This window comes from Salmo trutta, chromosome 28 (assembly GCF_901001165.1).
Source record: "Salmo trutta chromosome 28, fSalTru1.1, whole genome shotgun sequence".
Taxonomy (NCBI): Eukaryota; Metazoa; Chordata; class Actinopteri; order Salmoniformes; family Salmonidae; genus Salmo; species Salmo trutta.
In genome coordinates, this window is record NC_042984.1 from 27,427,804 (window position 1) to 27,455,055 (window position 27,252).

Below are 27,252 nucleotides of genomic sequence, written 5' to 3' on the forward strand. Positions count from 1 at the left end.
TAAAAGGTCAGCGTGAAAGTTTCAATGCATAAAAAGGGCCATGGAAAACTTCATTGACGTTTGGTTGGCAAAGGTTTAAAAATAACAGACAGGCTGCATGTGTGACAACTTTAGCCCCATGGGCAAGGCTACAAACATGACATCAACATCACATTACGCAATTTTAAAGGGGGGTGGTGGACGGAAATCAGTCTCTTTTGCGACCAGTGCACATTCAGACCAAACTTTCCATTCATAAGTATTTGCCTATCAGACGTTCGTCGTCACAACTAGGCCTAACAGTTGAATTGGTCAATGCAATGGAACTTTGCAGGCTGGAACACGTGTGAGGCCAGATCTAGACCTTCAATCAAGCTGTCCCTCACAAAACAAAGCTTTTAGATCAGCACAGATTATATCAGGCCTGTTTATGATGGACTCTTTTTCTAGAAATCACAATTTTTTATCAAATGTGTAAACACCCCATCCCATTCATAGACATATTTCCTTACGGGAAAAGAACAGGGATATATCTACAGTTGAAGATAGAAGTTTACATAGACCTTAGCCAAATACATTTAAACTCCGTTTTTCACAATTCCTGACATTTAATCATAGTAAAAAATCCGTCTTAGGTCAGTTAGGATCACCACTTTATTTTAAGAATGTGAAATGTCAGCATAATAGTAGAGAGTGATTTATTTCAGCTTTTATTTTTTTCATCACATTCCCAGTTGGTCAGAAGTTTACATACACTCAATTAGTATTTGGTAGCATTGCCTTTAAATTGTTTAACTTGGGTCAAACGTTTCGGGTAGCCTTCCACAAGCTTCCCACAATAAGTTGGGTGAATTTTGGCCCATTCCTCCTGACAGAGTCAGGTTTGTAGGCCTTGCTCACACATGCTTATTCAGTACTGCACACACATTTTCTATAGGATTGAGGTCAGGGTTTTGTGATGGCCACTCCAATACCTTGACTTTGATGTCCTTAAGCCATTTTGCCACACCTTTGGAAGTATGCTTGGGGTCATTGTTCATTTGGAACACCCATTTGCAACCAAGCTTTAACTTCCTGACTGATGTCTTGAGATGTTGCTTCAATATATCCACATAATTTTACATCCTCATGATGCCATCTATTATGTGAAGGGCACCAGTCCCTCCTGCAGCAAAGCACCCCCACAACATGATGCTGCCACCCCCGTGCTTCATGTTTAGGATGGTGTTCTTCAGCTTGCAAGCATCCCCCTTTTTCCTCCAAACATAAGGATGGGCATTATGGCCAAACAATTATATTTTTTGTTTCATCGGACCAGAGGACATTTCTCCAAAAAGTACGATCTTTGTCCCCATGTGCAGTTGCAAACCGTAGTCTGGCTTTTTTATGGCGGCTTTGGAGCAGTGGCTTCTTCCTTGCTAAGCGGCCTTTCAGGTTCTGTTGATATAGGACTCATTTTACTGTGGATATAGATACTTTTGTACCGGTTTCCTCCAGCATCTTCACAAGGTCCTTTGCTGTTGTTCTGGGATTGATTTGCATCTTTCGCACCAAAGTACGTTCATCTCTAGGAGTGGTATGACAGCTGTGTGGTCCCATGGTGTTTATACTTGCGTACTATTATTTGTACAGATGAACGTGGTACCTTCAGGCGTTTGGAAATTGCTCCCAAGGATGAGCCAGACTTGTGGAGGTCTACAATTGTATTTCTGAGGTCTTGGCTGATTTCTTTTGATTTTCCCATGATGTCAAGCAAAGAGGGTTTGAAGGTAGGCCTTGAAATACATACACAGATACACCTCCAATGGACTAAAATGATGTCAATTAGCCTATCAGAAGCTTCTAAAGCCATGACATCATTTTCTGGAATTTTCCAAGCTGTTTAAAGGCACAGTCAACTTAGTGTATGTAAACCTCTGACCCACTGGAATTGTGATACAGTGAATTAAGTGAAATAATCTGTCTGTAAACAATTGCTGGAAAATGACTTGTGTCATGCACGAAGTAGATGTCCTAACAGACTTACCAAAATAATAGTTTGTTAACAAGAAATTTGTGGAGTGGTTGAAAAACAAGTTAATGACTCCAACCTAAGTGTATGTCAACTTCCGACTTCAACTGTATCTATTAAGGGACATGTTTCAGCAGGTTGAAGACGTGTTGGCCTAATACATGGTATCTCATGATGTTACAATCATTACATTGAAACTTAGGACAAAGTGTCTGAAGTTCTCTCTTTGTCAGTTACAGTTCACATACAAAAAAGGAGGTGAATGATTGAATGTAAGTTTGATGAGAAACATGATGATCCGGTTAAGTTACACATTCAAATAAAAATGGGTGTCTCCTATAACATTTTCAAAAGGTTTCCATTTTGGACTAGGCTATAACTCATAAAACAATGCCCATCTAAAATCTACAGTTCCTTGAGTAAACAAAAACTACAGTATTCAAATAAAACGTCCCTCATGAAGTATTAACTTTATATTAATGTTATTTTTTTCCAATGGCTGCATAGGGTCGAGTTAGCCTCACCAAAACACAAACATATGACTGCTTGGATAAATACATCCACATCGTGGTAGGGGCTGGGTCTGGTGCCGCCCCCATGACTAAAGACCAGCACCCCTATCAGTGACACTTCACTTTCACTCACTTTGGCCAAAAGACCGGCATATATATCCCACAAATTTATTTTAATTCAGGTAAAAGGCCTAAACAAGAAGGCTGGGGCCGCTCTGACAGATAAGGGTCATCAGAGATTAAACTGTGGCACTTTAGCTGGAGAAAGCAGCAGCGGTGTAGCACAACAAAACTACTCAGCCACCACAAACATTCAAGCCCCTTCTCAGCAGCAATCCAGTAATGGATACTTCCTTGGCTTCTCTATTGGTCAAAATGTTTTCATACAATAATTTAATTCAGAAACACTTTTACAAAGCAGGAGTGATCAATTTTAATTAGTTGATTTTTTTCTCAATCGCATAAAATGTAATGTACTGCCATCGATCTCCTTTGTTCTTTAATGCAGTGCCTCTTTCCTGTAATTTGAAGCTTTATTTTTTTTTTTTACTCTTACAGTCAATGATGACATTCTGTGACAAGCAGCTCCACTTGTCTTTTATGAGCATTACCGGAAACAAAGACACATAAACGCAAATAGAAATCATTTAAAAGAATATAGTAAACTGAATGTGTTGCCACAATAATAATTTCCATTTTAAAAACGTAAAGTGCTCACAGGCATACATGTACACTGTACAACAGGGGTACTCAACCTGGGATTCGCGGCCCCCTAATTTTGAAATGCATACCTTCAGTAGAAAAGAGGATAATATTTCCTTTCTAATGATTTCAACTCCTAATATTGAGCAAATTACACTCACTGGAGTATCTGACATACTGTACAGAGCGTTCAGAAAGTATTCATACCCCTTGACTTATTACACATTTTGTTTTGTTACAGCTTGAATTCAAAATTGATTAAATATATTTTTACACACAATAACCCATAATGGCAAATGTAAACAAAATACAGAAATCTGATTTACGTAAGTATTCACACCCCCGAGTCAATATTTTGTAAAAGCGCCTTTGGCGGCAATTACAGATTTGAGTCGTCTTGGGTATGTCGGTATCAGCTTTGCACATTTTCTCAAGCTCTGTAAAGTTAAATGGGGAGTTGCGGTGAATGACAATCTTCAAGTCTTTCCACAGATTTTCAATGGGATTCCAGTCTGGTCTTTGGCTGGGCCACTCAAGGACTTTCACATTCTTGTTCTGAAGACATTCCAGCATTGCCTTGGCTGTAAGCTTGGGGTCATTGTCCTGTTGGAACGTAAATCTTTGTCCCAATCTAAGGTCGTTTGCACTCTGAAGCAGGTTCTCATCAAGGATTTACAGGGGGCTGCAGGGGTGCGTGCTACGCAACTGCTTATACGTTAAGTATAACTATAACAAATCTAAGAAATGTCAATTAAAAGACATCCAGCTCAGGACTCCAGCTTTGCTAACTTGCTAGCTAAGAGGCTAGAAGTCAAGATCAAACTTCTTGGTTGCAACAGAGACAGTCTAGCCTGAGTACCAGTCTCATTAGCTAACATTCCTCTCCTTGCCACTCATTGTCATTGCCAAAGAGACTGGCATATCTACCATCTTCAAATATGAACATTCTATCATTAATGAGCTTGAGGAGAATAGAGGATTTGATAACCCTCACAGCTATCCTCCAACAATTATCCAAATATTGGAACGTTATCACTTTTCCTTCACAGAACACGTTGGTATCTGGTTGCTGAGCAACCATTTTATTGTTTGTCCAGATGAAACTACTCGGTCAAAATTTGCTAGCTCACGTCTAAATACATACTGCAATTCCAACTACAAAATCTATTTGCTTTGATTTTAAGCCTCAAAATACAACAACTTCCCTAACTAACAGCTAAATCTTTGTCATAATTCTAATTCTACGAGGCTCTACATGTCAGGGAAAATATTAAATGTTATTTCCAATGAGCAACTCCACCGTAAATACAGCTGCATATTAAACATTGAGATTACCAAAGAGACTGGCCTTTTGGCATTGACAATGGACTGGCAAGGAGTGTAATGTTAGCTAAAAAGACTGGTACCCAGACTAGACATTCAATCCCTCCTGGATCGAGATCCCTGTTGCCCAAATTGTTTTGTTAGTAAAAAATTATGATTAAAATCATTACATTTTTATAGCGCCCATTGTGTGCACATTTGGTAATACCGTATACCCTGGTATGGTACAGAAACGTTATGAACATCTGGATACTGCCCAACCCTAGTGGACTCCAAGTTGTAGTGACATCAAGGATGATCAAATGAAATTGGATGCGCCTGAGCTCAAGTTTGTTGTGTCATAGCAAAGGGATGTGAATACTTACAGTACCAGTCAAAAGTTGACACCTACTCATTCAAGGGGTTTCCTTTATTTTAATTTTATATTTTCTACATTGTAGAATAATAGTGAAGACATCAAAACTATGAAATAACACATATGGGATTATCTAGTTACCAAAAAATGCTTTTCCAACAATCTTGAAGGAGTTCCCACATACGCTGAGCATTTGTTGTCTGCTTTTCCTTCAATCTGCGGTCCAACTCATCCCAAACCATCTCAATTGGGTTGAGGTCAGGTGATTGTGGAGACCAGATCTGATGCAGCACTCAATCACTCTCTTTCTTAGTCAGATAGCCCTTACACAGCCGGGAGGTGTGTTGGGTCATTGTCCTATTGAAAAACAAATGACAGTCCAAGTAAGCGCAAACCAGATGTAATGTCGTATTGCTGCAGAATGCTGTGGTAGCCATGCTGGTTAACTGTGCCTTGACCATGCTGGTTAACTGTGCCTTTGCTGGTGCCATGCTGTGGCACCAGCAAAGCACCCCCACACCTCCATGATTCACGGTGGGAACAACACATGCAGAGATCATCCGTTCACCTACTCTGCGTCTCACAAAGACACGGCAGTTGGAGCCAGATTTCCACAACTCTAAGATCCATTGCCCGTGTTTCTTGGACCAAGCAAGTCTCTTCTTATTGGTGTCCTTTAGTAGTGGTTTCTTTGCAGCAATTTGACCATGAAGGCCTAATTCACGCAGTCTCCTCTGAACAGTTGATGTTGAGATGTGTCTGTTACATGAACTCTGTGAAGCATTTATTTGGGCTGCAATCTGAGGTGCAGTTAACTCTAATGAACGTATCCTCTCCAGCAGAGTTATCTCTGGGTCTTCCTTTCCTGTTGCGGTCCTCATGAGAGCCAGTTTCATCATAGCACTTGATGGTATTTGCAACCGCACTTGAAGAAACATTTCAAGTTCTAGAAATTTTCCAGATTAACTGACCTTCATGTCTTAAAGTAATGATGGACTGTCATTTCTCTTTACTTATTTGAGCTGTTTTTGCCATAATATGGACTTGGTATACCAAATAGGGCCATCTTCTGTATACCAGCCCTACCACAACACAACTGATTGGCTCAAATGCATTAAGGAAATAAATTCCACAAATTAATGTTTAACAAGGCACACCTTTTAATTGAAATGCATTCCAAGTGACTACCTCATGAATCTGGTTGAGAGAATGCCAAGAGTGTTCAAAGCTGTCATCAAGGCAAAGGGTGGCTACTACGAAGAATATCAAATATAAATATATTTTGATTTGTTTAACACTTTTTTGGTTACTACATGATTCCATATGTGTTATTTCATAGTTTTGATGTCTTCATTATTATTCTACAATGTAGAAAATAGAAATAATAAAGAAAAACCCTGTAGCTGTGTACAAACTTTTGACTGGTACTGTACGTAAATTTGATATTTCAGAATTTCATTTTTAATAGATCTCTAAAAATATGTATACACTTTGTCATTATGGGGTATTGTGAGTTATTTTTTATCCATTTTGAATTCAGGCTGTAACAACAAAATGTGGAATAAGTCAAGGGGTATGAATACTTTCTGAAGGCACTGTAGGCTATGAAAAAGGACCAGCAAGAAACATTGGCTGCTAGTAAGCTTTCTTGACTTGAGATTTTTGCCAACAGATGGTTAACATATGTTTAACCTGCTAAACATTTTCAATTAGCGAAAACGTGTTTAGCGTTAGCTTTCAAGTAAATAGGTTATGTAAGAATAACCCTAAATAGGAAGATATTGCAGAAAATTTGCTTTAAAACAGAAACATTTTCTCTCAGCCTCATGGAAAAATGCGTACAATAGCATGAGATTAGCTAAAAATCTTCAAATGTTTCACGCTGCCCAATGGAAAAATGTGTAGGATAGGCTAATTGACATCATTTGAGTCAATTGGAGGTGTACCTGTGGATGTATTTCGAGGCCTACATTAAAACTCAGTGCCTCTTTGCTTGACATCATGGGAAAATCTAAAGAAATCAGCCAAGACCTCAGAAAAAAGATTGTAGACCTCCACAAGTCTGGTTGATCATTGGGAGCAATTTCCAAACGCCTGAAGGTACCACGTTCATCTGTGCAAACAATAGTATGCAAGTATAAACACCATGGGACCACACAGCCGTCATACCTCTCAGGAAGGAGACGCGTTCTGTCTCCTACAGATGATCGGTTTTTGGTGCGAAAAGTGCAAATCAATCCAGGACCTTGTGAAGATGCTGGAGGAAACAGGTACAAAAGCATCTATATCCACAGTAAAACAAGTCCTATATCGACATAACCTGAAAGGCTGTCCAACATGGAGGAAGCCACTGCTCCAAAACCGCCATAAAAAATCCAGACTAAGGTTTGCAACTGCACATGGGGACAAAGACTGTACTTTTTGGAGAAATGTCCTCTGGTCTGATGAAACAAAAATAGAACTGTTTGGCCATAATGACCATCATTATGTTGGAAGGAAAAGGGGGGAGACTTGCAAGCTGAAGAACACCATCCCAAACGTGAAGCACGGGGGTAGCAGCATCATGTTGTGGGGGTGCTTTGCTGCAGGAGGGACTGGTGCCCTTCACATAATAGATGGCATCATGAGCATGTAAAATTATGTGGATATATTGAAGCAACATCTCAAGACATCAGTCAGGAAGTTAAAGCTTGGTCGCAAATGGGTGTTCCAAATGAACAATGACCCCAAGCATACTTCCAAAGGTGTGGCAAAATGGTTTAAGGACATCAAAGTCAAGGTATTGGAGTGGCCATCACAAAACCCTGACCTCTATCCTATAGAAAATGTGTGTGCAGTACTGAATAAGCATGTGTGAGCAAGGTCTACAAACCTGACTCTGTCAGGAGGAATGGGCCAAAATTCACCCAACTTATTGTGGGAAGCTTGTGGAAGGCTACCCGAAACATTTGACCCAAGATAAACAATTTAAAGGCAATGCTACCAAATACTAATTGAGTGTATGTAAACTTCTGACCAACTGGGAATGTGATGAAAAAAATAAAAGCTGAAATAAATCACTCTCTACTATTATTCTGACATTTCACATTCTTAAAGTAAAGTGGTGATCCTAACTGACCTAAGACAGGGAATTCTTAATAGGATTAAATGTCAGGAATTGTGAAAAACGGAGTTTAAATGTATTTGGCTAAGGTGTATGTAAACTTCCGACTTCAACTGTAGCTGTTTTCCTATAAACAAATGCTTTCTTTAAACTTGCTCGGACCGTACGGGGGGCAAAAACTGCCCTACACCACTGAGTTTACACTTCCTCATCCAATTATTAAGTGAGAAGGTCAAAATAATAAAATATTTACCATATCTTTTCACCAAATCATTTAAAAATGTTGACTACTTCTCCTTGCCAAGACGTGACAAAAAAATGTGTTTCGCTAACATATGATGGGGGTCCCTGGGTTGCCAGTTTGCCTGAGCGGTGGTCCCTGGGTTGCCACTTTGCCCTGGCGGTGGTCCCTGGGTTGCCACTTTGCCTGGGCGGTGGTCCCTGGGTTGCCACTTTGCCTGGGCGGTGGTCCCTGGGTTGCCACATTGCCTGGGCAGGGGTTCCTGGGCAAGTAAAAGTTGAAGACCCCTACTGTACAAAAAACTACAGTAATATAAATTGTGATCATCACAGGCAGAAAACATAGTTTGTAAAAGTGAAATTCCAAACAGAAGAAAAACAGCTGCGAAATGCACTGCATACCTACATTAACGTATAAGATGAATATTACATAAGTAAAGTGAATATACAACAGTACAATCGTGAAAAATAAACAAATATTTAAAAAGTACATAAATACAACAAACCAATGCACAGCCAAACAACATACTTGCTTATTGTCCAACACATCATGCAAACAAACACAATGGCATTTTTAAACTGCCACAGTATCTTGTCCTTCACATCATCAAGGAACTATAACCCTTCACATCCAATTAGTTGATTGAGGCAGAACGTAAACGGCACCAGTGGCAAACAATGTGGAGCTTGTGTCCAAGCGACGCACCACAGAAGTTGTTTTGTGGCGGCACAAGAGCCACCCTGTCACATGCAACTAACAGTGACAAGCCTATCCCCCTCCTCCGTCAACCCCCTGAAACGCACACACGTGCGCACATACGTGCACGTGACACCGATACGCACACATGCATGCAAGCACACACACACACACACACACAAACATACAGTACACACACACACAGACACACGGGACACATTGTGATGGGCATATAAAGCATAGTGCATTGCTGGACACGCAGCAGGTTGGCATCAGTTTGGGACGAAGTAGCCTGGCCTGCCAAGACGGCTAATAAACATACAATGGAGGGGCAATTGACAAGAGAGGTGTCATGCTATTGATCATATGATTCCTTTCTGAAGGGCACCGTGACACTAGGATGAGGGGATGCCCACAAAGACGAGGCACTGACAGATTGTGACATTCCGGTTGACATAATCTTGCGTCTCCCTCGCGAGTCAATAGCCGAAGATGCTAATCGTGCGCCGTCTTGGATCAACAATTTCACGGTCTTCAGAAAGGGGAAAGGAATTGGTGGCATGACCCTCCACGCAGGGATGAGAGCACTTCTCCTCAGGGAGAGCCACAGAGGGAGAAGGATGGAAGCCAGGCAGGCAGGCAGGCGCATCAGGGCCTGGGCTGCGCCTGAACAGATTAATATCGCCATCTACTGGTCAGGAGTGGTTGGAAGCAGAAACTGGGAGGCCATGACGTCTCAGTCTCTCAGTAAGAGCCGTCAGAAGCGGTTAGGCACTCACCAAGACAATGGGCCTCGCATTATAATAGGTACTCGGACTAAAACCACAGCCACACCATCAGGGGGGAAACCTAGGCAGTAGACCTGCCGCAGCACACTGAAGTAGTGAGCAGGCTAGGTCTGTTCCTAATCAAACTAACTGACATGGAGAAAAACGTTGGCAAAGTCTCATTTCTGGAGGCTTCTCAACTGCCAGTGTCTAACCTTAAGCGTTGGATTAGGAAGCAAACATTGCCATGTTTGAGACAAATGAGATGACAGCATCTGAGGATAAGCAACAATCAGGGTCACAGTTATGCTAGTCCTTGCTTCTCAATCAAGATAAATTGGGTCATTGCATGCCTAAAAGGCCTGTGAGCATTAACGTACACCCCTTTTGCCCTCAGAACAGCCTCAATTCGTCGGGGAATGGACTCTACAAGGTCTCGAAAGCATTCCACAGGGATACTGGCCCATGTTGACTCCAATGCTTCCCACAGTTGTGTCAAGTTGGCCGGATGTCCTTTGGGTGGTGGACTATACTTGATACACACAGGAAACTGTTGAGTGTGAAACACCCAGCAGCGTTGCAGTTCTTGACACAAACCGGTGCACCTGGCACCTACTACCATACCCCGTTCAAAGGCACTTAAATCTTTTGTCTTGCCCATTCACCCTCTGAATGGCACACTTACATAATTCATGTCTCAATTGTCTCAAGGCTTAAAAATCCTTCTTTAACCTGTCTCCTCCACTTCATCTATACTGAACAAAATTCTAAACAGAACATGCAACAATTTCAAAGATTTTACTGAGTTACAGTTCATATGAGGAAAATCAGTCAATTGAAATAAATTCATTAGGCCCTAATCTATGGATTTCACATGACTGGGAACACAGGTATGCTTCTGTTGGTCACAGATGCCCATTTATTTTAGGGTCTCACACTCTCGTTACGGTTTTTCTGGGCATTCAAAATGCCCTCCCTAAAATGCAATTGTGTTCGCTGTCTGTAGCTTATGCGTGCCCACATCATAACCGCACCGTTACCATGGATCACTCTGTTCACAACGTTGACATAAGTCCACACGACGCCATACACGTGGTCTGCGGTTGTGAGGCCGGTTGGACGTACTGCGAAATTCTCTAAAACGACATGGTAGAGAAATGAACATTAAATTCTCTGGCAACAGCTCTAGTGGACATTCCTGCAGTCAGCATGCCAATTGCACGCTCCCTCTAAACTTAAGACATCTGTGGAATTGTGTTGTGACATATAACTGCACATTTTAGAGTGGCCTTTTATTGTCCCCAGCACAAGGTACACCTGTGTAATGATCATGCTGTTTAATCAGATCCTTGATATGCCACACCTGTCAGGTGGATGGATTATCTTGGCAAAGGAGAAATGCTAACAAGTACGTAAACAAATTGTGTGTGTATGGAACATTTCTAGGATCTTATTCCAGCTCATGAAACATGGGATCAACACTTTACATGTTGCGTTGATATTTTTGTTCAGTGTACATGGAAGTGGATTTAAAAAGTGACATCAACAAGGAATCATAGCTTTCACCTGGTCAGTCTAGGTCATGGAAAGAGCAGGTGTCCTTAATGTTTTGTACACTCAGTGTATACACTCAAGTTGAAAATTAAAACCAGTCCACGTAGCATGCCAAAGCTGAAGTGATACTCATAAAAGTGTGATATCGGAGGCGGAATCTCATTTTTCCCTAAGTTCAGCCAGAATGTTCTTGATTTACTATATACTTTCAGAAAGCCTGTAGGCCTAGACAATGGTGCCAGCCTACTCTTTCCACCACAGTAATGAGATTATAAAATCAGTACTATTGCTTCTGTACTTGATGCGTCTAACAACTATCAACTTGAACTGGCATCTCCACCTCTATTACATAAAACTGTAGGAGTATATTGTAAGGTAGCAGATTGAGCATATCATTTGCAATAGCACTGTGGTTGACAGCACAAGGCGAATTTTGGCAGTCACCCGCCACGAATTCAACACACACTGTTGGTGAAAGTACATGTTAAGATTTCACTGGGCCTCAGTAGTATGAGCCGAACAGACAGCCCAGCCAGCCACTCTAATATCACACAGGGTGGCATGTTACAGCAAAGGGGCTGAGTTGGCAAGACGCTCGACAGCAGACGCCCCACCTGTTCTGTCATTGTGTCGACCTAGACACATAATAACACAACAATACCACTCTCCGCATTTCAAAAGCAGAGGCATTTGACGAACCCCTCCACTTCCCTTTTCCTGCCGCCCGATACTTAAAACCACTTTCTACAGGCTGGCGGGGGAAAAAAGCATGACAGGCTCACACAGAAATAGGGAGGGACACACCAGGGAGAAGTCACGAACTTATAATAAATTAGTCGGGCAAACAGGTTCTTGTTGAGCTGATGGGAGAGATGGATAGAAAAAATAAAATGATTTAATATATAGCCTGATCTACATGCATTCATATAACTGCATATCTTGGTTTCATGATCCAAATTCTGCGTCAAAGATTGATTTGCTTTGTCGGGTGCAGAGTGTTGAGAGCCTAGACAGTGTCGGCACAAACACAATACAGATTTGGATATTTAAGTGAAACGTTTGAACAGATAGTGGTGACAGGAGAGGGGCAATGGAAAAACATGTCTTTCTGTCAAACCTTCAATTTTGAAGATGACTCGCACCAGAAACACTGCCACTGGGGCCCAGGGAAGTGAGCCAGTCCAGGTGTTTAATAATTGTGCAGTCGTGCCAATGGGTTGAAGAATGTGTCAGCCTTTGTTTATCTGCTGGTCTGTACTTGTGCCACACCTTAATGACAGCTCTTAACACTGCTCTTTCCCTATAGACTGCCTGTGGGCACATACATCTCCTGACAAGAGTCAAGTAGTCTACACTGAGTAGTGCTGAGAGTATAGTGGGTCTACCATATTATGGGGTGGCTGGCTGATGATGATGTCACGTCGGGCTACTGACAACGTCTGCTCTTCTCCATGTCCCCCAAAAGTGTGGGAAAGTCAGGTTATCAGTGTAGATGTACATTTAAGGTCCAGAGAGAGGACGGGTCTAGTTTAACAAAATGAGACAGCTCCCTGACAACAAAGATCCAGCCTAAGCTAAGAGAATGAGACAGGTTTCAGAAAGCAAGTCTATACAATGACCCTGTCCGACTGAAAACAGATGATTTGGAACTGTCAGAAGTGACTTTGCCAGAAGAGCCCCAAGAGCTTCGATCCAACAGTGTAAACCAACAGACGCTTAACTTCAGACTTTTGAATGTAATGTAACGCAGATCACCTCATGGTACAGTGAGTGTTCGGTATGTACACTATCTTGTCTATTGGCCATGGTCGCCTAATTAAGGTAAAACATTCAAAATGTTCTATTTGGAATGTTTGTATTCATTTTAAGCAGCAGACCTGAATTTCTACTCATTTATAGAGTGCTATCTTATTCTGATACCCTTGATAAAGTCATAATCTCGGGGCACCACACACAGAGAAACTCCAAAATCCTATTAGCGTTTCCCTTTCATTATTTTTCATCAAACTGAGAAAACTGACACGTATTAATTAATATCCATTATGTGTTTTTTTTTCTCCTCTCTCCCCGAGAAGACGTTGTGGGGAAAAGAAGCAATTAGCTTAACAAAATAATCAAGAAAATATGTTTCAGAAATCCCTGATAAATGTCCTATGAGGTCCCATCTAAATGTAAGAAGTGTAATACATTCTTGCTGTCATATTCCATTAAACTGCTATTACAGTCTTGATAGAACTATTAGTCACTACATTATTAATAACATTAATGTATTTACATTTTTGGTGTACAAGCCTGCTTTCAAGCAATAATTTATGAACCCGACGTCAGATATGTTATAATGTTCCCCATCTACGGCCTTTTGTGTTTATTATTGATTGTGAAAACAGTCCGAATTCTAAGTTAAATCCCCCACCCGACTCCCCCTTTGTCTTAATGTATTGGAGTGGGGTCTTTGCATTAAGGGACTGAAATAAAGTGCATTTACATCTGAAGCATAACTTCATAATTTACATTCCAACATTTATTAGAGGTGACAAACGAGCGTTTGGTCCACTCATGCTTTTCCACAATGCAGCACTCATTCAATCCATATAAATTACAGCTGGGGTAGTGAGTGCAAGTGCAAATTATTTCATTATATTTATGCAGCACATGTATGAGTCTGTAGGGGGTTACCAGGCATGAACAGACTCTGGGCTCTAGTGAGACTAACAAGGGCCTTTCCCTTAAGTCATTGTGTAAATCTAGTAAAGACTGACTGATATCTGACTTTTAGATGGGGCCTGCATGGTCTAAAAAGACAGTTGTTCTACATGGTGTTAAAGGGGTAGTCTTAATAAAAAGGCAGTCTTCTCAAATTTCAATAATCTTTCAACGCTTTCACAACTTAAAGTTAGAAATGTGTGGATTTTGAGATAATGGGTTACTATATAATTTGCAATATGGCAAACCTTTGGCCTTTAATTAGCAACACTAGCATATCATCTCGCTTCTAAACATACATGTCAATTTTCCTGGCTGGAAAACACTTTGTTTAAAGGGATAAGCCTAGTTCAGCGAAATTACATATTTAGATAGTGTACCTAAATATGTAATTATGCTGAACTATCCCTTTAAGTGAAGTGACTTTTTAGCTCTCCTTATTCATAGCTCGGCCTAATATTCTCCCACTAACCAGCACTAGCATTACGTTATTAAAGACAGTACAGCAGCATTTTCAGAAGTGTACAGTAGTTACAATTGCACTGAGGGAATCCCACCATTTAAACAAATATCTGGCGCTGCAGGGGAGCTGGCAGACAAATTAACAGCTAATAACTCACTGGGAAGCCAGATAAAAAATATATGAAAAAAAAATCCCTGAAGTGTAAATTACTAATCATTTCTCTTATTTCCACACTTCTGAAAAAAGCCGTGCTACAGTGTAGTACAGGCAAAACACAGCTTTCAAGATTATGCTTTTTACACACATAATCAAACCATCAGAAGAAACAGATTTCAGCATCAGCGGAGGGATTTGGAATATGGCCTGCAAAACAGTCTGGGCCTCCCCTACTGACAACGCTTTCAGGCCAGAGAAATGAACGAATGAACGAATGAACGAGAGAGAGCTTCAATCACCCTCCTGTTCATTAAAATCAGAGGACATCGCCAAAATGAAAAAGATGCTGACAAATCAAAGGGTCTCAGTACCTGAATTACCATAGTCATTTACTTATTAAAGCCAGGATGCTTGCTGTCAATCAAGAGGCATCACATCCCCCATTTGCGGTGGAAAGCCGGCGTAATTGCATCTCATACTAATCAACACAACTTGTGTAATTATGCCTTGAAAGTGACATTGGAGGCTGAGAGCGATGTGAGCAGTCTTGACAGCGTAGACATCTCTGATTCATCTGGAGATTTCAAGTCTCGCTGTGAGAAACGAGCCACTCACAGGCCCAAGTTTCCTACTCTCCGATTCTGCACACAAATGTGACGCAAATGGTAAATCAAGCCGAAATAATTACAAAGTGGAACAGTAGTGAGTGTTAAAACCCAACTCAATGATGATTCTTTCCCAAGCATATTGAGACAAACTAACTAAGCCCTAATTAAAAATGTTTTAAAATGATATAATGTTAAGCAAACATATGACAGCTCACAAATTTATGAGAGAATTTGGAAATTATAGCTGTGTTACCATGTTGTTTGCATTAGTGTATTTGCTATGATTAACATTTCTACAAATAAATTCAAAAGTACTAATTAAAGTTTATGGAATTCTTCATAATCATAGACTTCAATGTTTGCAAATTGAACTTCCCAAAAAGTGTCATTCTTTTGGGCTGCATCTGCCATTGCACTGTAACTTAGCCAACGGGTCAATGTGAGGTCAAAACTACTACAGCGAGCAAGAGGCTCTGAACAGTTTACAATATGAAATCAATACAGCCTTACAATCAGTCCTTTACATGAACAATGAAATATATGTGCTAATTATTAGCGTAAACATTTTCACAGTTTAGAAAGAAAAACTAAAGGAGGCAGCATTGAAAAAAAAAAGTGTCCCACTGCATTAGAGGGATACTTCGGGATTTTGGAAATTAAAAGTCCACATCCCTAGAGATGAACTCATGGATACCATTTTTATGTCTCTGCATCCAGTATGAAGGAAGTTGGAGGTAGTTTCGCGAGCCAACGCTAACTAGCATTAGCGCAATGATTGGAAGTCTACAGGAACTAAAGTTAATCAGCAAATTTGTTCAAACTGCACGCAGAGACATACAAATGCTATCCACAAGTTCATCTGATTCTGGGTAAGTAGATAAAGGGCCTCATTGGCAAAATCCCGAAGTATCCCTTTAAAGGAAGTGAGGAACACAGTTCTGGTGCAGCAGAGCACATAAGGCAGAAACCACAAAACAGTAAACATTTGGCTTGGACTCCTCTCTACTTATCCTTTTCAAAGAGCAGGGTGGAACCATCAGAAAATCACCAACATCAGAAAGACATTTGGCACACGGAAATAAAGAGGAAAGATTTATTAACAGACCTTTTTATAAGCGCAGGAATCCTTGTCTGTGTCATCCCTTCATCATGACCTCAATATTTCTCACGTTCAAGAACCCGCTGGAGAAAGAGCATTTTGTGGCCAAAAGGGATGGGGGTGGGGAAGCCTGTCTGATTCACCCACATTCTGGTCTAATGAGTCAAAAAGTGTGACCTGCACTTAAAGGCCCAATGCAGTCAAAAATGTGATTTCCCTGTGTTTTATATATACACATTTCCACACTATGAGGTTGGAATAATACTGTAAATTGTGAAAATTATGGTAATGCCTTTTTAGTGTAAGAGTTGTTTGAAAAGACCACCTGAAATTTCAGCCTGTTTTGGTGGGATGGAGTTTTGGCCTGCCTGGTGACATCACCAGACGGTATAAGTCAATAGACCAATAACAAAAAAATAATAATCACACCTCTCTGCCAATAACAGCTAGTTCTCAGGTTACAATTCCTTCCCATTACACAAGTCCAATAAGGCCACTCACTCAGACCACTCTCAGACAGTCCTAGAAAATTCTTGCATGAGAAATTAATCTTTTCTAAGAAGCTATTTTTGTTTCTTTTAGACCATTTTAATAAAAAAACTCACAGTAAGGTACTTAATTGTTACTCAGAAATGGTTTGATATTGAGATAAAAACTGCTGCATTGGACCTTTAAACAAGAAGTCCAAGCCAGGAGCAGTAAACTCATTTTGAGAAGCCAGCAGTGTCGGCAGACCTGGAAGATGTGCTCCGAGCATGCACGATAAATCTGACGTGAAATCATAATCATAAAAGCAATTAGCTGACCCTGCGCCACTCGTCCTTGGACATGACAGTGAGAATTCATACAGAGTCCTCTAAGGAGGCTACCAGGGGGGTGAGGGGGAAGGAAAAAAGTGCAACACAGCAACAATAAAACAGTGGGTCCTTCCTGTATCATTAACCACTGACACAAACACATCGAATCGATGCACAACAAGAGCGACTCAGAGAAATAGAGTCTCAGAGACAGGTTCACCAAGACCTAAGAAGTACGCTCAACTAAGTGGACAACTTTGACAAGTGTTACAAAATGCACTGAAACAAATGAGAAAAAAATGTGTTTCTCACAACACAAACACCATTTGGTGTAATAATATAGCATTATGGTATATTGTGTGCCCCACAAAATACCATAGATTGTGTTCCCCAGGGCGGCTCTGCAAAACAGTTATTTTTTCCTGCTCAATGTGCATGAAAGCCCCGAAAGAGGACCTCCACTCAATACGAAGGACAGGTCTATAAAGCAAACACTAACATAGCTCGTCAGAACAAATATCAGACGTACAATACATAGAGCATGAGGCGACAGGTGTTATTCAGATGCTTTTGCACTGAATTTTGATCTTTTAAAGCTTGGAGAGTGTTTGCGTAGAAGCAGCTAGAACCACCAGCTAACACACATACTCAGTCTCTCACACAATCATCAATTCCCAACCCAGTAATCACAGTAAGGCCGAAATACTGGCTGCCACCTAGTGACCGTCTTCTCCAATAATCATGAAATATCTCTGTGGCTCGCGCCCCCACTCTGACCATAATTCTCCTTTACTGCGGACAGCTCCAATAAAGGATTACAATTACAATTAAAGTAATGAGCAAAGAGGAAAAAAGAAAAATCTAAAAGGAAGGTTCCCTAGACAAACTAAATTGCAGCCTAGTTTTCTGACAGACTAAGTAACACCCTACTGGACCCATTACTGAATATCATTGCTTATTCTGTCGGAATAAGGAATATGGAGTGTTGTAACAGTTTGTTCTATATGAAAACACATAGGCCTTTCTAAATAAATGTGACATCAGTGAGAGGTTTCCTGTTTTCAGACATGTTGTCTTGTGTTTTTTTATTCAATCGAGACGATTTTCCTCCATTACAAAACTAGTACTGTAGCCTAGTACAAGCTAGGTGACTTCAATGTGTCGGCTATTATTCACGTGTCAGATTTGTTGTCCTCAATTTATAGCTTGCCGCTTTAAAAAGTTGTTAAATGTTTTACAGACATTTAATGGTTGTGATAGGACAAAACTGAGGATGGATCAACAACACTGTAGTTACTCCAAAACACTAACCTTATTCGCAGAGTGAAAAGGAAGCCTGTTTGCAATAAGGTATAAGTAAAACTCTAACATTGGTGGCAAAGAAATGTACTTTATGTCCTGAATACAAAGTGTTATGTTTGGGGCACCACTTCATACTTTCAAGCATGTTGGTGGCTGCATCATGTTATGGGTATGCTTGTCATCAGCAAGGACAAGGGATTTCTGGGTGGGATAAAAATAAACGGAAAAGATCTAAGCACAGGCAAACTCCTAGGGAAAAACCTGGTAGTCTGCTTTCCAACAGACATTTGCTTTTTTTTTAATGTTTGAATTTTTCTTCCACTTTGACAGAGTAATTTGTGTAGATTGTTATTTTTTTGTTAACAATCTATTTGAATCCCACTTTGTAACAACAAAATGTGGGGGGAAAAAGGGGTGTGAATACTTTCTGATGGCACTGTATGTCTGCTAGGGCTCATGGGGACAGGGAAGAATAGCAGAAGAAAAGGGGAAAATGAGGAAGAAAGTGGTAGAGATACAGCAGGGGGAGCAGAAGCAGTCTTGACCCATGCCACTGGCAGTACTTCCAACGTATATGTTGGCACCTCGTCAGCCCCCCCCCAACTCCTGGGCTTTATGCATTTTTATTTTCTCTCTCTCTAGCTAGCTAGCATGATGGTGATAGCAGAGGGGCTACGGAAATTCAGAGACTGCTGAGCCAAAACAGATCACTTCAAAGCGCCTTATTTAACGCTCGCTAAATTTTTCATCACAGTCGCTTAATATCCTGGGGAAGGGGAGCTTTTGAAGTTGTGTGAGACCGGGATGTTCTTCTTACAACTTCCCCCCTCTCCCATTACCTCCACCCTCTGCTCCTCCAACCTACCACCCCTAAACACACATGCGCACATAGGCCTACTGTACACACACACACACACACACACACACAATACATGCACCCACACACATAGATGCATACACACACACACCCCCCCCCTTGGTTCCCTGAGGGCCAGCTGTACACAACACTTCCACAGCATCATGTAGAGCCCCAGCCTATGCAGAGACACAGTATGGGAGACACAGTTGCCAGCCAGTGAGATTGAAACAACCTGCTCCTCTTCTCTTTCCAGAGGTCATGCTCGTTAGCATATCCACATTGAATGGTGCGAGCTGGGGTTGACAAACAAACATGGTTCTTTCTATTCGTCTGATGACAACGATTTTAGTTTTTTTTTTCAGAGAACTAGATAGCATTGGGAGGGGAAGGACATATTTGATGGGGGGCAACGAGGGTAAAAGAAGCAAGATGGCGAGAAGGAGAGGCAGTCAGTGGCAAAGCGAGGACAGGGACGGGCGAGTGAATGAGAGGGACAACCCCAGCCCCCAAGGCAACAGCGGTAGCTGGGAGCGACTGACTAGTACTCCAGTGAACCGGAGGGAGCGCTCGGTCTGTGCCAGCCCGCTGAGAGAAAAACTGCAGGTCCAAACCTGCTCCTTCTCAGCGTCTCACCCTGACCGAGGCGGTGGTGGCAGTGGCTTCACCCGAGCCATTCGGTGAGCCAGGGCCCGCTGATCGGGCGAGGTGAGTCAGAACCTGTTAACATTGACTGGTGTCCCTAGCCTGACACTCAGACGCGTACGTGTGCATGCTCGTGCGTGCGCGCACGCACGCACACACGCACACACACACACCTAGAAGCCTCCTCCCTCCAACCCCTGCCAGCAGTCCCCTTCCTCTCATCCAGATAAAATGCTTTCAGACACAAATTTCAATTATTCACCTCATCCAAATAATGCCATGTGACAAGAATTATCCCTACTGTAATAATCCACTTAACTGGGAAAGAGCAGCTCATCAAAAAGAGAAAGGAGAAAAAGAGGGAGGGGGGGGGACATGTCAACCATGTCTTGAACCAGGACCTTCATAACAAGAATATATCCTCTTTTTAAGAATGGGGGAGAGGGGGGTAACACACTTGGATAAAGATGAATTAAATTGAAATAAAGCCTAGGAGAAAACTACAACAATCAATGACCCCAGGACAGGATTAAATCAGCCTCGGCAGTAACGAATGAGAAAGGTAAGAGCGAACACTAAGACAATGTGTCACAGATGTATTCAAGAATACATATCGGATCCCTGTTATGAGGAGCACCAGTGCGTTGACATTTGCGTAAGATATTAGGCTACTAGTGCCACTAGGTTACTAGTGTGGTGGGTACGGTACGCGGACCCATAGCAAGCACCCAGAGTGCCCAAACAGTCTCACTGACTTCAGTCACGAGCTTATCTAAAGCAGTTTAGACCTTTCACTCCACTTTTCACTTTTGGCCAATTCCACAGTAACAGAATGATGTTGAAACTCAGATTGGTTTGTTTAAAATGTACGCCAAACAAAAACTATTGCAAAGTTAAACAAATAATTGTTTTACTTTCTGTAAAGTTTTCTGTGGAAATCATTAAAAGTAGTCCTTGTGCATTGATTGAGTCGTATGGTTTGTTTAACTTTGCAATCAATGTTCTTATGTTTGAAATACATTCAAAAAAAGAGAAAAAATCTGTCTCTGCATCATTCTGTAACTGTAGAATTAATCTTACTCACACATTAGAACCACAATCGGACCACAATGGTAGAAGATCAAAGCTTTGTACAACAATTCAAACATCCAATCGACCCCTAATTTTAAAGGGACGTATCAATGTAGCAGAACAGTTCAAAAAGTCCCTTTTTTTTAATTCCTCAAAAGACAAAACACTAGAAGAATCATATTAAGAAGCCTATTAGATAGTCACTGGTTCCAAAGTGACTGTCAGATAATTGGTCCCCTTGAACAATGAATGATAGCTGGACAATCTTCCATCTTACAAGCCACAACAAAGTTCATGATCAGAACGAACATTCATTGCTTTTTAAAAAAAATGTTTTTAAGTGGACTGATAACGCAGCTCACATACTGTATCTGTGTGACAAGGTTTGTCTTAACTTAAATGTATCCTGTAAGTGACACTTTGTGTGGACAGGAGGCTACCTAAACAAAGAATGACTACAATAAATATCCTAGGATACAACATTTAAAATGCAAGCAATATCCTATGTGGTTGTTTGGTGTTGAAATGATCATTGCCATGTTCAAGATTCACCTTTTTATTCCTTTGTTTTAAATGGCCAATTCATCATGCCATTAAATTGTTGCACTTACAGTACCTCTAAACTTACAACAAAACAAAAAGACAACAGTACTTTAACAGCGTTCTGAAAGGTTTGAAAGGAGCACAGATTCTGATGCAAAATAAAATTAGGGCTAGTGGACACATTTGTTAAGAAAAACCAACTAGCAAAGAAAACACTTTTCATCTGTGGTTTAGGAGGAAAATCAGACATGACTTTTAAGGGACTTAAAAATGGAAAGATACAGGGTGTGGTAGTGGGCAATTAAAATGTTGGCCCTTTGAAAGAGACATACAACAGCTAATAAAAAGATAAGCTATTCAATACCAATCTGTAACACGCGTCTACAGAAAATAAGAAGGGTCATTTAATTTCACATTGCTTCATTTAAAGTCAACAAAACAGTGTCGAACTATCTAAACATGTTCTCATGAAAAACAGTATTTTTTGACTTATCTTTAAAAAAAAGAAATCCTGTTTAGCCTTAGTTTTGATTGAATAGGGTGTTGTGTTCACTCTCTGCTTAGTGAGAATAGGACAAGAAATAAGCCAGTAAACAGTGGAGGGTTTCACTTGGTTAGTTGTGCAGAACACAGTGATGTCGTCTTACCATTGCTTCTCTGGGGGCAACGTCATCTCTGGACGGAGCACGAGGCTGAAAACATGAACAGATGCTTGGATTAGAGCTCCACCTACTGGCAATGTGGAGTGTGCGGGTTGGATTTGTCTAATATTTCAGCAAATGATACTCAGAAGTACACTGCCACAGGGGACATTCATGTAGCCTGAATAGGCTATCTCTGTACACAGTCGGCACATGCTTGAAAATCCGAGATGCCTAGGTTAGATGAACATGCAAATTACAGCATCCTGAACAAAATATCTATATAGATCACAAATTGTATAGAAAAGCAGGTTAAGGACTATTTATAGAAAGGTTAAGGCTAGGCCTTCAGATCTTTAGTATATTAGTCAGATAATAAGAAATACCTTAGGCCTAGCCTTATGTAGAACACCCTGTGAAGACTAAATATCTTAGTACAAAATCTAGGCCTAATTTATCAAAAGGGTTTCCAAAAACAACATTAGGCATAGGCCAACTATCAATAGCCTAATTAGAACAACTTTGTATTAAAATGATAGTGACACAGTACAATGGTAACATTCACAAAATGGAGAACAAAACATCCTTAACATTGTAAGGTCATTTTATTTAGTGTATAATAATACAAAAAGGTAATATGTAAGATATTTCCGCTTGGAGAGTCCAGAGCCCAGAGGCCCAGGTCTGCCTGAAGGGTATGATGGGGTAGAAGAAGACATTTAAGATAAGGTCTGAATAATTTACATTTCGGAAATCAAATTATGTTATCTTGTCTGTCTCAGTTCCGCATGTAGGCCTGACACTGTTGATTCGGTCTTCACAGCAATGGATGACAAAGCAAATGTTGCACTAATTCCTGGGTTGCTGATGTAAAGTAAGCACATCATTGGGGGCCTAAAACATTCAGGCTATTCTAGTTGAAAAAAAATCTTCAGACAGTTCCATTCATTTGTCACGTTTCAGCCATAAACCTGATAAACTCCTGTAATACAGCACCAGCTATATTGTATTTGTAGTTCCTGAAGCATAGGCTTAGTCTCCATTTTGACATTCTGTAGAATATTGTTACATGACACGACTACGGCTCGGACCCAGGTCCACTCCAGGCAGGCTACATTACAGTGTATTCGGAAAGTATTCAAACCCCTTGACTTTTCCCCACATGTTACATCCTTATTCTAAAATGGATTACATTTCCCCCCCCTCAATCTACACATAACTAATAATAACCAAGCAAAAACAGGTTTATCGAAATGTTTGCAAATTTATGACAAATAAATTGAAATATCACATTTACATAAGTATTCAGACCCTTTATTCAGTACTTTGTTGAAGCACCTTTGGCAGTGATTACAGCCTCAAGTCTGCCACTCCTACGTTGTCTTGGCTGTGTGCTTAGGGTCGTTGTCCTGTTGGAAGGTGAACCTTCGCCCCAGTCTGAGGTCCTGAGCGCTCTGGATCAGGTTTTCATCAAGGATCTCTCTGTACTTTCGATCCGGACTAGTCTCCCAGCTTCTAATCGCTGAAAAACATCCCCACAGCATGATGCTGCCACCACCATGCTTCACCGTAGGGATGGTGCCAGGTTTCCTCCAGATGTGACGCTTGGCATTCAGGCCAAAGAGTTTAATCTTGGTTTCATCAGACCAGAGAATCTTGTTTCTCACGGTCGGAGTCCTTTAGGTGCCTTTTGGAAAACTCCAAGCGGGCTGTCGTGCCTTTTACTGAGGAGTGGCTTCTGTCTGCCCACTCTACCATAAAGGCCTGATTGGTGGAGTGCTGCAGAGATGGTTGTCCTTCTGGAAGTTTCTGACAGAACTCAAGAGCTCTGTCAGATTGACCATCAGGTTCTTCATAACCTCCCTGACCAAGGCCCTTGTCCCCCAATTGCTCGGTTTGGCCAGACAGCCAGCTCTAGGAAGAGCCTTGGTGATTACAAACTTCTTTTTAAGAATGGAGGCCACTGTGTTCTTGGGGAACTTCAATGCTGCAGAAATGTGCTGGTACCCTTCCCCAGATTTGTGCCTCGACACAATCCTGTCTCGGATCTCTACAGACAATTACTTCGACCTCATGGCTTGGTTTTTGCTCTGATAGGCACTGTCAACTGTGGGACCTTATATAGACAGGTGTGTGCCTTTCCAAATGATGTCCAATCAATAGAATTTACCACAGGTGGACTACAAATCAAGTTGTAGGAACATCTCAAGGATGATCAATGGATACAGGAGGTAACGGAGCTCAATTTGAAGTCCCATAGCAAAGGGTGTGAACACTTATGTAAATAAGGTATCTTTGACTTTTAATACATTTCAAAACATTTCAAAAAAACTGTTTCCACTTTGTCATTATGGGGTATTGTGTGTAGATTGCTGAGGAATTTATTTTATTTAATCCATTTTACAATAAGGCTGTAAATTAACAAAATGTGGAAAAAGTATATACAAAAGTAGGTGGACACCCCTTCAAATGATTGGATATGGCTATTTCAGCCACACCCATTGCTGACAGGTGTATAAAATTGAGCAGACAGCCATGTAATCTCCATAGACAAACATTGGCAGTAGAATGGTCTTACTGAAGAGCTCAGTGACTTTTAACTGTCATTGGATGCCACCTTTCCAACAAGTCAGTTCATCAACTTTCTGCCCTGCTAGAGCTGCCCCGGTCACCTGTAAATGCTGTTATTGTGAAGTGCAAAAATCTAGGAGAAACAACAGCTCAGCCGCCAAGTGGTAGGACACACAAACTCACAGAACGGGACCACCGAGTGCTGAAGCACGTAGCACGTAAAAATCGTCTGTCCTCGATTGCAACACTCACTACCGAGTTCCAATCTGCCTCTGGAAGCAACTTCATTACACAAACTGTTCGTCGGGAGCTTCATTAAATGGGTTTCCATGGCCGAGCAACCGCACACAAGCCTAAGATCACCATGTGTAATGCCAAGCGTCGGCTGGAGTGGTGTAAAGCACGCCGCCATTGGACTCTGGAGCAGTGGAAACGCGATCTCTGGAGTAATGATTCCCGCTTCACCATCTGGCAGTCCAACGGACAAATCTGGGTTTGGCGGACGCCAGGAGAACGCTACCTGCCTGAATGCATAGTGCCAACTAGGGTTGCACATTTTGGGGAATATTCAGAGGTAGAAACTTTCCGTGGGAATTAACAGAAATATATGGAAAATAATATTAATACCATTTAAATGTAGATGTTTTTTGCATTGGATATACTTGCCATATAATATGGAGACAGAAACATAAAGATTTTACCTTACCAGTACAAATATTACAAATGACTTAATCCTTCCAAAAGAAATTTTAAAAAACTATTTAGTTATGAATTGAACTTTAATTAAATGAGTTGACTCTTCACATGGAATGATTTCACTGAACAACAAAAAGGGAATATTGAATGATCCCCAATGATCCATCGCATCTCCCAAAAATGTTTTCAACATACATCTGTGAAATGAAACTAAAGCTTTGGTTGTCTTCCTCTAAGGCTTCCACGTCTGCTCCCTGGACCTCCTCAATGTCCACCTCTTGAACATCAGACTCGGAGGTCTCATCTTCACTGTCACTTTCCAACCTTGTTGAGGATGGCTCGTTGTCAGGCTCAAAAAGCCTCAAATTTGCCTGGATGGCCACCAATTTTTTAACCCTTGTATTGGTCAGCCTGTTGCGTGCTTTGGTGTGTGTGCTCCCAAACAAGGACCAGTTGCACTCTGAGGTGGCTGATGTTGGTGGGATTTGGAGGATGATGGAGGCAACAGGGGAAAGAGCCTCAGATCCACAAAGTCCCTTCCACCAGGTGGCTGATGAGATATGTTGGCACGACTGCCATATTGCATCTCCATCCCAAAGCCCTTGCTTGGAAGTGTACTTCGCCAGACTGTCAAGAACCTTGCCCTCATCTAGGCCAAGGTGGTGAGACACAGTAGTGATGACACCATATGCCTTGTTGATCTCTGCACAAGACAGGATGCTTTTGCCAGCATACTTGGGGTCCAACATGTACGCTGCGGCGCGTATGGGCTTCAGGCAGAAGTCTTCACGCTTTTTGATGCATTTAAGAACTGCAGTGTCCTCTGCTTGGAGCAACAGTAAAGTGGGCAGAGCAGTACGGATTTCGTCTCTTACATCTGCAAGCAGAGTCTGAACATCAGACAGGATGGCATTGTCTCCCTCAATCCGTGCAATGGCTACTGCTATAGGTTTCAGGAGTTTTAGGCTGCTTACCACTCTCTCCCAAAACACATCATCCAGGAGGATCCTCTTGATCGGGCTGTCTATATTGGCAGACTGTGATATGGCCATTTCTTGGAGAGACTCCTTTCCCTCCAGGAGACTGTCAAACATGATGACAACACCACCCCGTCGGGTGTTGCTGGGAAGCTTCAATGCGGTGCTCTTATTCTTCTCACTTTGCTTGGTGAGGTAGATTGCTGCTATAACTTGATGACCCTTCACATAACTAACCATTTCCTTGGCTCTCTTGTAGAGTGTATCCATTGTTTTCAGTGCCATGATGTCCTTGAGGAGCAGATCCAATGCATGAGCAGCACAGCCAATGGGTGTGCTGTGAGGGTAGGACTCCTCCACTTTAGACCAAGCAGCCTTCATGTTCGCATCATTGTCTGTCACCAGTGCAAATACCTTCTGTGGTCCAAGGTCATTGATGACTGCCTTCAGCTCATCTGCAATGTAGAGACCGGTGTGTGTGTTGTCCCTTGTGTCTGTGCATGTATATAAAGCATGTCTAGTTGGAGGGGTGTATGCTGGGTGAAGAACATTCAGAAATCTCTTCCAATACACATTGCCTGTGAGCATCAGAGGTGAACCAGTTGCATACACAGCTCGAGCAAGACATTCATCAGCATTTCTCTGACTACGTTCCTCCATTGAGTCAAAAACTTCTGATTCCAGGAGGACTATGAGCTGTTGCTATCGATAAGGTGTCTGATTCATCATTTTCACCTCGAATAGAAGTAGAGGGACTTTTGTCAGAGGTTGCTTGTTGTGAGCGCTGAGGGAACTTCATGCACATGGCCAGATGATTCTGCATCTTTGTTGCATTCGTCACATATGATTTGGCACAGTATTTGCAAATGTACACAGCTTTT

General features: G+C 41.5%; 1 protein-coding gene across 1 annotated transcript in view; it reads right to left on the minus strand.

Annotated features, from left to right (window-relative positions):
• Positions 1-27,252, minus strand: part of pex14 (peroxisomal biogenesis factor 14) — a 111,268-nt gene that overhangs the window by 75,067 nt on the left and 8,949 nt on the right. The window contains exon 2 of the mRNA XM_029719440.1: positions 22,134-22,178. Within this exon, the coding sequence (XP_029575300.1) occupies positions 22,134-22,178 (45 nt within the window). The remainder of the gene's footprint in view (positions 1-22,133; positions 22,179-27,252) is intronic.